The following is an 18,314-nucleotide window of genomic DNA, read 5'->3' as shown; positions in this document are numbered from 1 at the left end:
TATAAGAACAGTCATATTGTTGATTCTTGAATGCTAATAATAAGATGCCACATGAAAAGAAGCAGCCAGTTTGCTCTGAAATGTTTAGTTCAGAATATCCCAACTTTTTTATACATTTAGACTGAGATGGCACAATGCAATATTTGAGCATGCACTTAGACATTTCTGTCTGATAGATTTTTTAAAACCATACAGAAATTTACCTTTAAAATCACTTATCCAAAATGGAAAAGGCACCCGTTGCATAGAGCGACTATACTCGCATAACGCATCTTTTATTTTTAGCCTTAGAAGAGCCAGTACGATCCAATTAATTCACAGCACCATAGGCAACATTAAATTACTTTGGGTCTTTTTTTGAGTTTTAAAGCAAGACACAATCCACTGCCATTGTATTGAACTGACTTTCAGAAATAGATTCATTAGAACATCTCCTTGTTCCACATACAGTAAGAAAGAAAGCTATCTGGGTTTGGGATGACACAGGGTCAATTATAACAATTAACTATTCCACTGAGGCAAGGGAATTATACACTATTGTTCCTTTATACATTCATTAATAACCATTTTTGTTGTCCAAAAAGTCATGAGTTTCATGAAGTGGTATTTTATATATTTTTTATTATTGCTGGAAAGCCATGAAATAGCCTGTAATATATTTAAATACAAATATGTTGTGAAATATTTTTTTTTTTTTTTTTTTTTAAGGTAATCAGTGTCAATAAACAGCAAGATTCCATTGTGACAACTTCCCTCTATAATTTGACAACATGCCTTGGTACAGAGTCATCTGTATTTTATTTATTTATTTATTTTGCTTGAGTCTCTGTGCCTTTGTTATAGCCACCATCGTTTCTATTTTTTTAGCTCATCTCTTGATGGGATGTCACACAACAAAGTTGTGGTTTCCTGTACACCTCTTGCAAAGTATTTTGCATCCTGTTGCAACATCTGAATTTCATTTTGTCGTCATTCAATGCACTAAATCATATCCATTATTTGAAAAATTTTAAAGCAAAATTATTTTCTATTCAAATGAATTTACTAAGACAAAGGATGAACAGAAAAATGAGTTTCCTGACATTTTTTTTTAAAGATTGTTAAAAAAAAAAAAATGTTCATGAGCAAGAAAATGAACATGAAGAATATGAATATAAAGAATGCAATCACAATTAATGAAAATGCAAAGAATATGAAGAACACAAAGAAGCAGCAGCAGGAAATCAGAGTCGAACCAAACGCTCTGTAGTACCAAACATTTGTGAGCAAAATGAGCACAAATAGCATGCATTCATATACACTTTTCATTGGAAACACCATCTGGGCACCTTTGGCATTCTATATAGGACAGATAATGTGTGAATTGGGATGCAGCCCATGTTTACGATTCCATATGAGCTCAATGCCTTCTAATAACTGTCCTTTACTATATCCGTTTCCCAGCTCCTGAAATAATAGATTTATTCTAGTAGGCTATACGTATTTTGCAACAAACAATTTAGGCAACTGAAGGCACATACTGAATGTCAATGAGAAAATGAAAGATGTAGTTTACAGTAACAGGCAAAAATATAAAAACAACCTTTATATGATTCATTGGTCTTCAGATTTGGAAAAGGCCAGTCAAATCATTACTTGAAAAGACTGACGAGCACTGCCACTTTAATAATTTAGCAGAGGAGAGGACTGGGTGGCAGATAGAGCAAACAAGAATGTGGTGTACTATTAAAATGTGTGGTAAACTATTTACAAAGATTAAAAAATAAAAATAAAAAAAAAATAAAAAAAGATTCAATGTGATGCATAATTATGTCATTAATATCTGAACTGTAGCCACACAATATATGTAAACATGATTTTGTTTCTCTGAGGCTGCTGGTAAAAATAAATAAGATTTAAAAAAATAGTATTGAAATTATAGAACAAAATAAATGCAGAGAGAAATATAGTTCATGAACCCTGGCTAATAACATTTTTCTTTCGTGATACTTTCTACATGGGCTATTTATTTCGCGAGGGATCTTTCTGTTTTGATTTAACATGGAACATGTTTTAAAGCGTTCCACATGCTCATAACCACTAGATGGGGCTGTGGGATTACTCAGTGCAATTACACTCGCGCCTGCGGGACTGTTTACATCTTTACAGTGCTCTGACATCTTAAATCACAGTTTATTAAAGGGATAGTTCACCCCAAAATGAAAATTCTCTCATTTACTCACCCTCATTCCATCCCAGATGTGTATGACTTACTTTCTTCTGCAGAACACAAATGAAGATTTTCAGAACTCACTTGCACAATGCAAGTGAATGGTGACCAAAACTTTGAAGCTCCAAAAAGCATAATCCATAAGACTCCGGTGGGTTAATCAATATCATCTGAAGCGATACAACCAGTTTTGAGTGAGTACAGACCAAAATGTAACTCCGTTTTCACTATAAATCTTGACAGCATTCTCCCTGCTCGATTACACTTCTTATAGCGCAAGCTAGTGCTCTGCATATGCGTCATGCATTAGGAAGTGTAATCGAGCTTGAAATCATGATTGCGCCTTGATCACCGGTCACATTTCACATAATCGTCCAGTTTTGTTTATAAAAGCATACATGCCAGGATGGTGCATAAAAGAAAGCTCTCTGAAACCTGAACTGAGCGAACATCAAAAGGTGTTCGAGCAAGCTCGGTTGAAATGATGCAACATAGATTTATACTGACACTAATTTTATCATTCCAGTTTTGATATTTTCACATTTTGGATATTTCGTTCTCTTTGAATGGATGTCTATGGAGCTGATGATGCTTGAGTGTGCTTTATAAACTGCTTTTGTGAAGAAACAGCTCATTACTTAATATACTGGCCCCCTGTCCGCTAATCTTCAACATGTTTTACACTGAACAATCCTTTTGGAGTGAACAACACCGATCAGCCACAACATTAAAACCACCTGCCTAATATTGTGTAGGTCCCCCTCAAGCCGCCAAAACAATGCCAACCCGCATCTCAGAATAGCATTCTCACCACAATTGTAAAGAGCGGTTATCTGAGTTACCGTAGACTTTGTCATTTCTGTCCTCAGAACTGCCGCTCACTGGATGTTTTTTGTTTTTGGCACCATTCTGAGTAAATTCTAGAGACTGTTGTGCATGAAAATCCCAGGAGATCAGCAGTTACAGAAATACTCAAACCAGCCCATCCGGCACCAACAATCATCCATGCAATTATCTAATCAGCCAATTATATGGCAGCAGTGCAGTGCATAAAATCATGCAGATACGGGTCAGGAGCTTCAGTTAATGTTCACAACAACCATCAGAATGGGGAAACAATTGTGATCTCAATGATTTGGAGTGTGGCATGATTGTTGGTGCCAGATGGGCTGGTTTGTGTGTTGACTCAGAATGGTGCCAAAAACATAAAAAAAAAAAAAAATCTCAGAATGCTATACTGAGATAAGAGTTGCGCTGTTTTGGCAGCATGAGGGGGACCTACACAATATTAAGCAGGTGGTTTTAATGTTGTGGCTGATCGGTGTATGTGTGGAGTTTTCTATGATAAAATCTTTAGAGAAGAACCAAACGGTGATTTACTGTCATAACACGCTGTTCTTTGACGTCAGGGCTATTATACAGTTGTGCTCAAAAGTTTGCATACCCTGGCAGAAATTGTGAAATTTTGGCATTGATGTTGAAAATATGACTGATCATGCAAATCTTTTATTTAAGGATAGTGATCATATGAAGCCATTTATCATCACATAGTTGTTTGGCTCCTTTTTAAATCATAATGATAACAGAAATCACCCAAATGGCCCTGATCAAAAGTTTACATACCCTTGAATGTCTGGCCTTGTTACAGACACACAGGGTGACACACACAGGTTTAAATGGCTATTAAAGTTTAATTTCCCACACCTGTGGCTTTTTAAATTGCAATTAGTGTCTGTGTATATATATAGTCAATGAGTTTGTTAGCTCTCACGTGGATGCACTGAGCAGGCTAGATACTGAGCCATGGGGAGCAGAAAAGAACTGTCAAAAGACCTGCATAACAAGGTAATGGAACTTTATAAAGATGGAAAAGGATATAAAAAGATATCCAAAGCCTTGAAAATGCCAGTCAGTTCTGTTCAATCACTTATTAAGAAGTGGAAAATTAAGGGATCTCTTGATACCAAGCCAAGGTCAGGTAGACCAAGAAAGATTTCAGCCACAACTGCCAGAAGAATTGTCTCGGGATACAAAGAAAAAACCCACAGGTAACCTCAGGAGAAATACAGGCTGCTCTGGAAAAAGATGGTGTGGTTGTTTCAAGGAGCACAATATGATGATACTTGAACAAAAATGAGCTGCATGGTCCAGTTACCAGAAAGCCTTTACTGTGCCAATGCCACAAAAAAGCCCGGTTACAATATGCCCGACAACACCTTGACACGCCTCACAGCTTCTGGCACACTGTAATTTGGAGTGACGAGACCAAAATAGAGCTTTATGTTCACAACCATAAGCGCTATGTTTGGAGAGGGGTCAATAAGGCCTATAGTGAAAAGAATACCATCTCCACTGTGAAGCATGGTGGTGGCTCACTGATGTTTTGGGGGTGTGTGAGCTCTAAAGGCACGGGGAATCTTGTGAAAATTGATGGCAAGATGAATGCAGCATGTTATCAGAAAATACTGGCAGACAATTTGCATTCTTCTGCACGAAAGCTGCGCATGGGACGCTCTTGGACTTTCCAGCACGACAATGACCCTAAGCACAAGGCCAAGTTGACCCTCCAGTGGTTACAGCAGAAAAAGGTGACGGTTCTGGAGTGGCCATCACAGTCTCCTGACCTTAATATCATCGAGCCACTCTGGGGAGATCTCAAACGTGCGGTTCATGCAAGATGACCAAAGACTTTGCATGACCTGGAGGCATTTTGCCAAGACGAATGGGCAGCTATACCACCTGCAAGAATTTGGGGCCTCATAGACAACTATTACAAAAGACTGCACGCTGTCATTGATGCTAAAGGGGGCAATACACAGTATTAAGAACTAAGGGTATGCAAACTTTTGAACAGGGGTCATTTCATTTTTTTTCTTTGTTGCCATGTTTTGTTTTATGATTGTGCCATTCTGTTATAATCTACAGTTGAATATGAATCCCATAAGAAATAAAAGAAATGTGTTTTGCCTGCTCACTCATGTTTTCTTTAAAAATGGTACATATATTACCAATTCTCCAAGGGTATGCAAACTTTTGAGCACAACTGTATGTTGATATCTCAGTACAAAAGAATCTCTAAGTAATTACAGGTAATACAAGGGATTTAAAAACATTTTGACTTAGAGATTGTTAAAAGTTTGATCTGTGATAGATAACTCTATGCTACTCACTTAAGTTAACATGAAATATGGTGAGGTTATGTCACACCAAACTTGGCAGTGTTCATCACTAAATACTGGGTCTTGGTCTGCATGGCCTGTCAGCCCAAACTGTAGATGCTGTAACCACACCATTGTACGGATTGTATGACTGATGATTGCATTGACAGCCATTCAAGAGTAGGCGTGTATTGACAAAACAAAACGTGTCTTGGAAAATATAGTGTGCAATATAACTAGCTTGTTTTTCCTTCTGCTTCAAGGAGTTCTAGTGTCCAACTTTTTGCTGAAGATTTTCATGATTCTTCACGGATACCTGTTTTCATTTTCCAGTGTTTTCACTTTCAATGGTTTGTTGTTAGCAGGGACTAAAAACTAAATGTTGTTAATTTCGGTTCGTTCTGAGCAAAAACTGTATTTAACTGTTCCGGTTCAAATAAAAGAAAGTTTAACAACATTCTTTTTAAAATGACAGTACTCTGCGCTGATGGGTGGGTGAAATACCTATTGTAGTGTTGCTAGATCTCGCAAGAGAAGCAAGCAATCTGGTCTGGAAAAATAAGCCCAAAATAAACCACTTGCCTCACCAAAATAAGCGAAAATAAGCTATTTTTTTCCCCGTGTGGTGGATTTATCAGCATAGAAATCATAACAGAGTTAATTAACAATTAAGTAGAATTTTATTTACAGATCTGATTCTCAGTCAAAACCCAACAGCTTCAAATCTATATGAATGCATCATATCTAACAATAATTCAGTGAAGACTTGGATACAACTGAGAAATGTACTTTACCTCTAATAGTGTTTTCATTGAATCTGAATTAGCCGTGCATGTATAGTATATGTAGTAATTATACATAGTTGTTAAAAAGGTCTTCATTCAGAGAATGCGACATCTACAACATGCAATTAGGCAAAGAAATGTGTGATGCAACCGTTTCCTTCAGGATCAAAGCACATCTTTCATTTTTTCAGGCAACATGAAGTGATGCAATTCCAAAAATATACTGTGATCAACCCTTTGGCCTTTAGTTTCTTGAAAAGAAATTTGGAACAAAATTAACCAGTTATATCCGGTTACCAGAATTTAAAAATAACGTTCTCAATCCGGAACAACTGAAAATCATTTTGTTCTGGTTTTCAGTTACGTACTGCTAATAATTTTCTTTTGTTTTAGGTTTTTGTTCCTTGAACCGTTTTTAGTCCCTGCTTGTTAGTGGATAGTTTTGCATATTCAATTTTTTACAAATTGCCAAATAAAAAATACGGCTCCATAGTGCCAATACTCTATCGCGAGTCACTGTGACAGTCTTTTGATAGTGCCTCTCCCATTGAAGTATAACGAGTGGGTTGATGACATGAAACTATGGTCTGAGAGGTTAGTTACATCAATATCATTAACTACTTTGATGTTATGACAGCCAAAACTGCACAAGTTGAGCCTGAACACTAAAAATGGTTGTTCTCTGTCTGAATCGCTCATTTCAGTAGTTGTTTACATTGCATCTCATGGAGACCCATGTGATTGGTTCAAAAAGAAAAATGTTTCCTGAATGTTTCCATTAAAGGTACTGGAAGTTATTTAAGCCGGTCTGGAACTTCTGGAACTGCAGTTGACTTAGTCACGCCCCCTCTTTCCAGAAAAACAAATCTTTATAACAACAAAGATATAGTGCATTAATACCCTGGTTTATATGGTATTGCTCTGGTGATTCATCCTCCATTATAAATATACTCCAACACAACTGATATAATTTGTTTCACAGAATGCATGTAATGCAAATCAAAAAGCTATCAATGATATATCTTTAAGGAATGTTCCAGATTCAGTATAGACCTTATTTACGCTAGCGCCATCTTTGATTTTTAATGGGAATGACAACGAGGCTGTGAGGGATAGACGTACAGTCTATTCAATGGACTGTACTGCAGTTCAAAGTGTTTTTGGATCGTTCTGCAGACACAATATTTATAAAATATCTCTCCAAGTACATTCAGTATACAAAGAACTCCAGACAACATGAGATGTGAAAAATCAGATGTGATCTAGGAGCTTTTTACAGCTTTATACCATTCGTGCCATTGAAGAAATGGCAAGTCTATCCCTCACAGCCTCATTGTCATTCCCATTAAAAATCAAAGATGGCGCTAGCGTGGGTAAAGTCTATAGGTCAAGTTATATTGACAGCATCTGTGGCATATTGTTGGTCACAACAGAATATTTTGACTCAGCTTCTTTTTTTTTCCAGTTATCGTAATACATTAAAAATGGACTTCAAGGGTTTTAAAGCAGAACTGTGAAGTTTGTACTTAATACATAAAGCTTCTTTCTAAATAAAAACTGTAATTTTGCAGTGACACTACAGTTCTTGGTGGATGAACTTCTATTTATTCAATGCTGACGTAATTCCTGTAGGTGAACTTTTCTCCATGGATGAATTCTTTGATATCTATGCGCATTTCATGCCAAAGTTCCTGGGTTTATGGGCTTTCCGTGGTCATGACATGGGTAGAAATAATGGTTAATAACATGCCAACAGTGTTTGTGCACAGTATTCTCAGTTGAACATGTATAATGTTTAAGATTTGTGCTATACTTTCAAAACAGTGTGAATTTTTATATTGCATTGTCCTATTTACTTCCATTTTAAGTACCCTACTGTAACCACAATTTTTGTTTTTTTACAAAACTAGGGAATGAGTCAAAATTTGTTTCTATGGTAATCAATGTTATGCCACCAATGCAGTCAATAGAGCTGAACTTGTACTGGAGTCAAAATTCCAACTGCAAAGTCATAAAAACATTATAAATAAATCCATCACAAACGTTTTACCAAGATTTAATGTACATTTATTCTTAACACGTGGAACATATAGTATAAAGATTTCATACGGAATAAATGATATTCATTAAGCCAAAAAAGGGGGAAAAGGAATTTACAACAAGTATTAGCTACATCATCTGAAATACAAATATGAATCCATTGCACTGGAATCGACTAAGGGAACTGTTGGGAAATTATGGGAAAACCAAACTCGTTTATTGGATCTTTCTTCTAATGAATGATGAAAGTAGTTTGAGTAATGGCCTTGTATTGTTTGATATATTCCTCTGCAGCTTTAACAAAAAGAGCTAAAATTTTATGTGTATGGGATTGCAAGAGGGAAAGATTGCATTCTTATGGATGTAAGGAAAGGTGGTAAATAAACACATGGCAATGCGCAATGAGAGATCTGTTGAGTGAAACCTTTAATTCGTCAAAGATTAAAAACGGTGAAGAGTGCCATAAAATGAGAGAAAGAAAAAGAGAAGTGTAATTTACAACATCATTATATACACTGCAGCCTGGACTGCATCTAGAGCTCAAGACCAGTCCTAAGAGGTGATTTCTTTAAGGGTCAAGTCATACAATCGAGGGACAAAGAAGAGGTTTGGGTGTTGTAGGTTCACGTTACTTTGGGGGGAAAGCCATTTTTTCCTCTCTCAACATGAACTAAAAACATTTTTAAAAACTACAGTTTTTTGCTGCCAAGCCAGCATTATCTCAGTGTGAAACAGTGTTGTTACAATATGTTTACAGTTTTAAGGTGTACAGTACAGAAAAAAGTCCTACAATCTACTGCACAGGCCTCCAATTTACATGTCTGTTCACAGCCAATGACCTGGTTCCTTTAGGGCTAAGTATATATAATCCAAGTTACAGCAAATTATACCACACACACCAGAGTCAGCAAGTTCGTTTAGCCTCCAAACATGAACCAGATTATGGTGGTCTCCATGGCCATCTTCACCATGAAGGAGAACACAAGCACGATTTTTCCCCAAACTCACTGTAAACATGACAGCAACTTTGGTTACAGTTTTTTGTCGTTTTATGTTTACTTACCAAAAAAAAAAAAAAAAAGAAGGCCAAGAGCAGCGCACTCTTGGGGCGAGGGTCTCAGTCGGCACATCAATGTTAGTTTTATTCTTATCCGTATGTGTTTAATCCATTACGATTTAATGGTATATCCTTCCTTGAGAGCGAAGCAAGGGTAGACAGAATAGACAATGGAATCTGAGGTGATTTTGCATAAATAAAAAAAAAAAGTCAGTTTTGCTGTTAAATTTTCTCCACTCACGCAGACACACACACATTAAAAAAAAAACAAGTGGGGAAAAACATGATCAACCCCATGTCCGTCATGACTGGCCAATCAGAAACAGTACATCACAGATTACATGGGACACCAAAGAGTTCATGAGTGGGGACACCGATATGTCCAGTAGCCGTGACTCATACAGCGTGAACTCAGAGTGGTTCTCTTCTACTTTGGCAAGGGCGTGCAGAGCACGCGCCGCCCGCCGCATCATGTCCACACTAGTGGGCTCAAAGTGTGCACCTTGCAAGTGCAGCAGCGAGCCCTGACTCTGATGGAACTGAGTGGCTGCAAGACTGTCCTCCAGGAAGCCAAGAAGGTTTCCAACACTGCCTTTCTGCACAGCAATTGCTCGAGCTGCGACGTTGTCTCCTTGCGCCAGGTTAGCTAACAGCACCACTGCCATTTCCCGACAGACGGGCACTTTGCGCTCGCCGACCATGCGCACAAGTGAGCCATAGAGCTTCTCCAAACGGCTGAAAGGCGGCGTAGCCAGAATGAGGTCAACGTTGTTATCATGGATGCTAAGCTTACTGAGGGTTTCGAGGACCAGTCTCTGGGGAGAGAGTGTCCCATTGAGCCCCAACGTAGGGAAGGGGTCAATGGCTTCTGCCGAAGGGCACACGACCCAGTGAAGCAGGCCATCTAGCAGCGGCAGGCAAATACTTTCAGGGTAGATGGAAAGGTCCAACTGGCCTGAGACGTTTGCTAATGTGACCAAACAGTTCTCCCGCAGAACCTCAAGGCAGTCCCACCACCACTCATCTCGCTCGCAGCTGACACCTTCGTCCTCTTCTTCCTCTTTCTCATAGGTGACAGGGGCTTGCTTGCGTTCAGGATGCCGGTGGTGCAGTAGGACAAGCCGGCCCAATAACAGCAAAAGACCTGGATGCTTTGACATCTCCAGATCATTACCCGGAATAAAGGAAAGGCTGCGAACGATGTTGGAAACGCAGATGCACCGGCGAGAAAGGGCATCCTGCCAATCTGAGAGCGTACAGAGTGGGGTCTCATCCTTGCTGTGCGGCTCATCCTCCAAGATCTTGATATTGCGACTCTGTTGCGCAAGGTCGATGCCAAAGAGAAACTTTTTGTTCTCTTTGGCACTCTCATGGATGCCTCGGACTGCTTCCTCGGTCACAGAGCCTTGCCGAGCCGACAGGACGTCATCAAAGGTGGCCGTTATGCTCACTGACGTGCTAGCAGTTGTAGTGGTTTTGTCCTCTGCAGGTTGTTCTGTGGAAGGCTGTAGTTGTACTTGTGATTGTTGCTGCTCTTCACTTGTCTGCGCCTTCTCAGTGTCATCCATAACAGGTTTCACTATTTGAGGTACCTTTTTATGAGGCTCAACATTCACTGGCACCCTTTTCCGAAGCTTCAGCAGCTCCATCTTGCTCTCAAAATGGGTTTGTATGTGCTCTGTGGTATCTCCACCACCCACACTCCAATGGATCAGACCACTTTCAAAGGCTTGTCGCCGGCCCAATTTACTAGTCTGCCCTATCACGAATGGGTCTTTCTTCCTCATTATCTTGATGGGTAGCTTGTCGAATTTACTAGCCTGCTTTGGCCTCTCCTGGGCAGTACTCATGTCTTGCAAAGGAGTAGATGATCTGAGGTGATCTTTACAAGAAGAATCCTCTAATTCCTTCTCTTGGTCAAGCTTGTCGTTGGATTTTTGGACCACCATGGTCTCCTCTTTCTCCTGCTTGATCTGGACCTGTGACGTTTGCACAATAATGTTCTCTGCATCATCTTCATCATCCTCTTCATCCTCTTCCATCTGCTCTGCCTCTGGCCCCTCCTCATCAGACATTTCAGGGTCAATAGCATCTGGGTCAATCAGGGTACGTTGTCCAGGGTCTCCAACCTCATACTCTTTCAAGATGCCAAAGATCTCAATGAGGCACCTTCGGAAGTACTCAACAATGAGCTCAAGGAAGCCAGGAAGCTGCATTTGAAAAACAGTGCAAATGAGAATCAAATGATGAGCACTTCCTTTCAAAGCACAAAAGAAAAGAAACTAAAAAAGAAATCTAATCTCAATATTGGACTTGTCGATCATCACGACCCATCCTTTGTCATGTGATGTTCTCTCACCTGGTTCAGACTGAAGGTAGAAATGCTGTTGTCATCATATAGAAGAATATTAATGGTGTCCAAGGCCCAAGTGCTCTCAGCTAATAAGCCTGATTTTAGGGACATCATGACTCTCCAGGCCTCTGGTGTTCCTAAAAGAAACAAATAGCAGTATTCAGACCACCTTAAATGTAATCAAGACACATATATTCACAGGGTAAGATTCAATTAGACTCTTACCAATATCTTTCATGGTAAGGCGGCGACGTGGTTTCAGAAGGGGCTGCGAGGCCTCTATTGAACCTGGTGGGAATGCCACATCTCTCCGTATCAGAGGGGGCTGCACTGGCGGCTGGGCAATATGTGAGGCAGGAACCGGAGGTCCAGCCTTCTGAATTTTCATCCCCGAGTGCATATAAGGGGACTTGCTGGGTGAGGTTCTGTTCTCCATTGGTCGTGGCATGGGTGCAGGGCTGGACACTTGTGGAATGTGGTTCTGGGAGGATTGATAGTTGGGCTGTAAAGGTCTGGACATTGGTGGTCCAGATGCTCCAGGACCATACGGGGGCTGCCGCTGGTTAACATGGCCAGGCCAAGGACCCTCATGGTTCATGCGCTGGTCTGAAGGCATCATGTCTTCCGAGCGATTCATGCCGTGGTAGCTTGGGCCCTGAGAGGGGACACCAGGGCCCCCCTGGCGATTGTGATAGTTAGGGTAGTTTATCTCATTACGGCCGGGCCAGATGGGACCTTGGGGTCCATCGGGGCCTGATGGCATGGAGCCACTCATGGAGCTACCCATCATCTGTTGTGGCATAGAGGACTGGGAATTGGGGCCGCCCACATTAGGCCCTCGATCTCGCCCAAAACCAAATGGAAACTGGCTCTGTGGACCAGGTGCACGTCTATCTGAGCCAGGATATGTGTTATACTGGTTGTACATTTCTGGTTGGGACTGAGGTCCACCTGGGGCCTGGGGTCCCTGCTGTTGACCACTGTAGGGGTACATGTCCCCTTCATGACGCTTTGCAGGAGGACCATAAACACCATCAACTGGCCTCTTCTGTGTGTAGTTCTGTATTTGTGAGAGATTTCATTTTCTTATTGGGGTGCATTTACATTCTTATACATCTAAATATTAGGCAAACACACCTTAAAATTATTTTGAAAAAGTTGTGTTGCGCTAACCTGTTGCTGTTGTGGGTACATTCCTGGCTGCTGGTTTGGGTATGGTCCACTAGGAGGAGCACCTTGGCCAGGGTATTGATTACTGTAGGAATCATGCCTACAAATCAAAAGGACAGCATCAGAGAGGGCAAAAGCAACTTGTATTGAATAGTAATTCCATGTGCCCAGAAACATGTCCCATAGCCAATAGCAAATGTATTTATAGAATTGTGAATTCTGATTTTAACCTCTGCTGCTGTGGGGGTCTGTTGGGTGAGTACATCCCTGCATCTGCACCGGAAGGCATCATGTTAGGCTGTGGGCCCATGTTACCATCTGGGCCTATACTTGAATCTGGTCTGAGGAAATAAAAGCGCAATTGATCAACACCCTGCCCCTTGGTTGGCTTTTGGGCTGAGAGTTCAATTGGGAACATTCAGAGAAATCTAGATACATTTCAAAGCTGAAAAACAGGAGTACAACACAACACAGTTGAAAACTGATTGATTTGTGGAGTCTTAATTGTAGAAGCAGCTAAGGAGGTAAACTTAAATTAAACTTTTAAACAGCATTTACATGATGTCTGGTGTAATTTTTGACTTGCTATATTAAATTTACTTGCTACACTGAATATAATGTCAATACTTTGAATAAATGCTCTCACCGTCGGTCGTATCCTGGACCATACGGGTACTGTTGTCTTTGACCCATCTGCATATTACTTATAGGTCCTGGAGGGCCTCGGTTATATTGTTCACCCACACCACTGTTTGGGCCTTGACCTGGACTCATGAACTGCTCACCCGCTGAAAATACAAGCAGAGAATTACACTGACTCAGATTTCTCCTCTCATGTATACGAACACCAAAGTCAGAGAAAGAGTTTTAGGTAAAAATGTTGTGTCAGGTGCATCTTGCAAATCAGTCACCAGGATAAGAACCATACATTGTATTAATATTGTAAGAACCAATAATTCTCAAGAACAAAACATTTAAAGTATATACAGACATAATGGTACAATTTTTCAGTAGCACTACGATACAGCATTGTTTAGACATACAAATTATTCTAGGATAAGAACAGATCATACATAATATTTGTGAGAACCAACAACACATCACGAAGAATATAACTTATGACTTACAGTACAAATAACATTCAAACAGATAACTTAATATCTCAGTCACCTTTTCTCATACCACCAAAAGGGTCCTTATTAGGATCATAAGGCCCCATACGGCCCATCATGTCTGGTCCACCCATACCAGGCTGATAACCTGAATTGGGTGTCACCGAGTTACGTCTGGCAAAGGCTGGATCCCCACCATCAGCAAACGGGTCCTGCAAATTGACACTGCTCCTACGGCAGACAAAAAGTGTTGGCCAGCTCTTTTAATGAGAAGTACTTGCTCCTTTAAAACATTCTTTCTAAATTTACTGTCCCATTCCTGAACGACATACAAACAATATGATAATTCAAAATGCTAATAAGATAATGTAGATAGAAAATCACAGTAGTGATTGTATTTGTATACCTTGCACCTGGCACGGGGGGCATCTGGCTGTGCGGTGTTGAGGCAGGTGTAGGGGGCTTCAGGTCTCCACCCTCGGCCATGGAGCTGCTGGTTGACTGAGGCGTCTGAGGACCTTGTAAAGATCCTGATCCAGCTGAAACAAAGGCACGCAAGCAAGTTCATCAGTCAGCAAATCCAAGAGGAATTTTACGCGATGTCAAAGTATTCAACCGCAAACTCTAAATAATTCCAACCACAAACCAGAAATCCAAGAATTAAATTATTCAAGGATTTATGTTGACCCAAAGTAAAGCAAATTAGGCTAAAATAATAACTTGAGCCAGGTTTGACGTTTCAACGCACTGGGCACTAGGATAACTTAAAGTAAACTCACAGAAACAAGGATAAAAATATTTTAAGAGTAATATTGCGGCTAACCAAGCATGACACCATAAAGCAGCAAGACATTTTGCTTGAATTGGTCCAAAATGCCTTTCCACATGGTTGTAATTGAGACATCAATTATGTTCTGCTTGACTGTGATTGTTGCTTCCACAGCATTTTCACTGTCAGTGTGGACAGACAGCACGCCAACATGCATTCGAGGAAAAACGCTGAGCTCGGCTCATTTGGCAATCTCCCTCGGCCCGAAATCACACTGCTTTCCATGGTGCTTAATCTCATTTGAAGAGTTTCCCCATCAGTAACACAGAAAGAGGTGCTCTGCCAGATTATGTACTCAGAGAGAAACACCCTTAGATTTGGAGCTCGTATCTCAGCGTGAGAATATCCCCCCATTACTACCACTCAACCAGCAGCTAACAACACGATTACAATGAGCCCATGTGCTTAACCATGTGTACAAGCATTTTGGTCATTTTACTCATTACTCATTCAGATAAAAACAGCCAAGTACATGAACACTAAGGATGTGTGTTCAATGTAGCAAGTTCCGTCTTGCAGTGACGCAGCAGTGTTGTAAGATGGCATGTCAAATCAAAACCCATGACTGAAAGGCTTATGTTTACACCTAGTAGTAGGATGCATTTTGTGCGATCAGTTTGAAAGGGGACGATGCTCGACAGGTGTAAACAGGGTCCAAAACATTTTGAGATTTGAATATTTCAACCACATTCAGAGGTGGTCGAAAGTGGTGGAAAACACGTGACCACATTGGGCATGTAGTGTAAAAGTTAATCAGTTTGAATGCATTTGAACAGACACAAACCCCCGCCTACTCACCTGTCAAACAACTGAAGTGCTAAAACAAGAGTTTAAACACTACCAAAACATTTGCATATAGTAGTTAATAGACTTTGATCAGTGTGAAATGTTTTGAAGTGGAAAAGAACAAGTCACATATTTAGTGCTTTTCATAATCGATCATTGCTTTTATTTCTGAGTAATTGTGTCCATCAATAGTAATAACATGATGGCCAAGCAGCCATGTGCTTAACAGTGTGCATCAGTAGAAATGAGGCAATGTACACTTGTGTAAATAGAGAGATGGAAAGACAAAAAGTGTGTATAAACAGCACGAATGCATGCCACATGTTGCGGCTCATCCTGCAGCCAGCTTGAGGATGATTACTACTGGCATGCTTGTTGGATGACTCATGCCTCCATTCATTAACTCCTTCACACACTGGGGTCACTGCCAGGTCAGACGTATCCATATCTCACACTTCACACATGCTCTCTCACTCGCTCTCACTCACTCACTCACACAACACAATACCTCAGCCTTCCTTCTTTAGGTGAGGATTTCCCTTTAAAAAAAAAAATCCCACCCCCTTTGTTTTTTTTCCCATTCATCTATTTCTGGCTCGGATCAGCCCTCTAGGGGGTTTCCCTGTGATTCCTGAGGCCAGGAAAAAGCCAAATGCAAGGGGAAAAAACACAGCAAGCCTGAAGCAAATGACCCGCTGCCAACTAGACATGCTCTACATCACAGGGGATCCCCTTTAACTCGCCTCCTTTGCCTCGTAATCTGTCTGTTTCACACTCAACCGAACGTAACTCTCTGGCTCACATTCACAGTCTTTCACAAGGGGGCATACACATACAGTAGGATGTGCTCTTGGTTTCAAAAACAGCTGGATGGAGTGCAATGGAACAGTGGAAAAGTGAAAAGATAAACTTCTCTTTTCTTCTATCAATCGCTCTCTTTACATTTCTCTAATTTTCTGGCAACACCAGTTATCCAAAAAGGAGACTAGCTAGAAACTGACATTGTAGCAGACAAATGTTAGAGATGCTAAACTTAAATTCGTCTTTAAAACAATGTTTTAAAACTGATATTGAGTGCATTTACATGCACAAAAATACACTGGTAACTATAAAAAAAATCAGTTCATTCTAAAAACCTGATAACACAACAAAAGTTATTTCTCCAGGTTTGACCTCAAAATATAAACAGACCACAATGGATTATTCCAAACTTCTGGCCGCCAAGAAATAAAAAAATAAAACATCTAAATATATTTTAATCTATTATTTTCTAATTGTCTTGAGAATATTTTAAAAAATGTAAACTATCTGGGCATTTTGTAGATCCATTTATGAAAAATATACACTGGCGGCCAAAAGTTTGGAATAATGTACAGATTTTGCTGTTTTGGAAGGAAATTGGTGCTTTAATTCACCAAAGTGGCATTCAGCTTATCACAAAGTATAGTCAGGACATTACTGATGTAAAAAACTGCACCATCACTATTTGAAAAAAAGTCATTTTTGATCAAATCTAGACAGGCCCCATTTCCAGCAGCCATCACTCCAACACCTTATCCTTGAGTAATCATGCTAAATTGATCATTTGGTACTAGAAAATCATTTGCGATTATATCAAACACAGCTGAAAGCTATTTGGTTCATTAAATGAAGCTTAACATTGTCTTTGTATTTGTTTTTGAGTTGCCACAGTATGCAAAAGACTGGCATGTCTTAAGGTCAATATTAGGTTAAAATGGCAAAAAAGAAACAGCTTTCTCTAGAAACTCATCAGTCAATCATTGTTTTGAGGAATAAAGGCTATACAATGCTTGAAAAAGATTTCATACAAAGGTGTACACTACAGTCTTCAAAGACAAAGGACAACTGGCTCTAACAAGGACAGAAGGAGATGTGGAAGGCCCAGATGTACAACTAAACAAGAGGATAAGTACATCAGAGTCTCTAGTTTGAGAAATAGACACCTCACATGTCCTCAGCTGACAGCTTCATTGAATTCTACCTGCTCAACACCAGTTTCATGTACAACAGTAAAGAGAAGACTCAGGGGTGCAGGCCTTATGGGAAGAATTGCAAAGAAAAAGCCACTTTTGAACCAGAAAAACAAAAAGAAAAGGTCAGAGTGGGCAAAGAAACACAGACATTGGACAACAGATAATTTGAAAAGAGTGTTATGGATCTTAACCCCATTGAGCTTTTGTGGGATCAGCTAGACTGTAAGGTGCGTGAGAAGTGCCCGACAAGTCAGCCACATCTATGGCAAGTGCTACAGGAAGCGTGGGGTGAAATGTCACCTGAGTATCTGGACAAACTGACAGCTAGAATGTCAAGGATCTGTAAAGCTGTCATTGCTGCATGTGGAGGATTTTTTGATGAGAACTCTTTGAAGTAGTTTAAGAAGGTCTGAAAATTTTTTCAAATTGTAATAGTAATTTTTCACGTTATTAATGTCCTGACTATACATTGTGATCAGTTGAATGCCACTTTGGTGAATAAAAGTACTTATTTCTTTCCATAAGAGCAAAATCTGTACATTATTCCAAACTTTTGGCCGCCAGTGTGTGTGTGTGTGTGTGTGTGTGTGTATATATTCTAGAAATATTTCCATGAATTCTGAGATTTTGACCATGCCCAGTTCTTTTTATTTATTTGTGTATGTGTGTGTGTTTATTCTGGTGAAAAATCTGCTAAATTCCATCAAATGTATTTAAACATGACAGTACATCTTAGTAGCTGAAAGTATTATCAAATTTGACAAAAAAAACAATAATTTGTGAAGATGGAATCTGGACTAATGAGATTTCACTATGGGCAG

At 39.9% G+C, this 18,314-nt stretch overlaps 1 protein-coding gene across 3 annotated transcripts in view; it reads right to left on the bottom strand.

Moving 5' to 3' along the window:
- Nucleotides 1-8,192: 8,192 nt before the first annotated feature.
- LOC127420676 (AT-rich interactive domain-containing protein 1A-like) overlaps nucleotides 8,193-18,314 on the bottom strand; it is a 99,372-nt gene continuing 89,250 nt past the window's right edge. For all 3 annotated transcript variants that reach the window (XM_051663126.1, XM_051663127.1, XM_051663129.1), the window contains 8 exons: nucleotides 14,291-14,423; nucleotides 13,943-14,115; nucleotides 13,419-13,560; nucleotides 13,003-13,113; nucleotides 12,776-12,872; nucleotides 11,828-12,662; nucleotides 11,609-11,739; nucleotides 8,193-11,459 (listed from right to left, as the gene is read on the bottom strand). In XM_051663126.1, coding sequence (XP_051519086.1) covers nucleotides 9,552-11,459; nucleotides 11,609-11,739; nucleotides 11,828-12,662; nucleotides 12,776-12,872; nucleotides 13,003-13,113; nucleotides 13,419-13,560; nucleotides 13,943-14,115; nucleotides 14,291-14,423 — 3,530 coding nt within the window. In that variant the 3' untranslated portion in view covers nucleotides 8,193-9,551. The remainder of the gene's footprint in view (nucleotides 11,460-11,608; nucleotides 11,740-11,827; nucleotides 12,663-12,775; nucleotides 12,873-13,002; nucleotides 13,114-13,418; nucleotides 13,561-13,942; nucleotides 14,116-14,290; nucleotides 14,424-18,314) is intronic.

The sequence above is a fragment of the Myxocyprinus asiaticus genome, chromosome 30 (genome assembly GCF_019703515.2).
Source record: "Myxocyprinus asiaticus isolate MX2 ecotype Aquarium Trade chromosome 30, UBuf_Myxa_2, whole genome shotgun sequence".
NCBI classification, from domain to species: domain Eukaryota; kingdom Metazoa; phylum Chordata; class Actinopteri; order Cypriniformes; family Catostomidae; genus Myxocyprinus; species Myxocyprinus asiaticus.
This window is presented reverse-complemented; position numbering and strand designations above follow the sequence as displayed.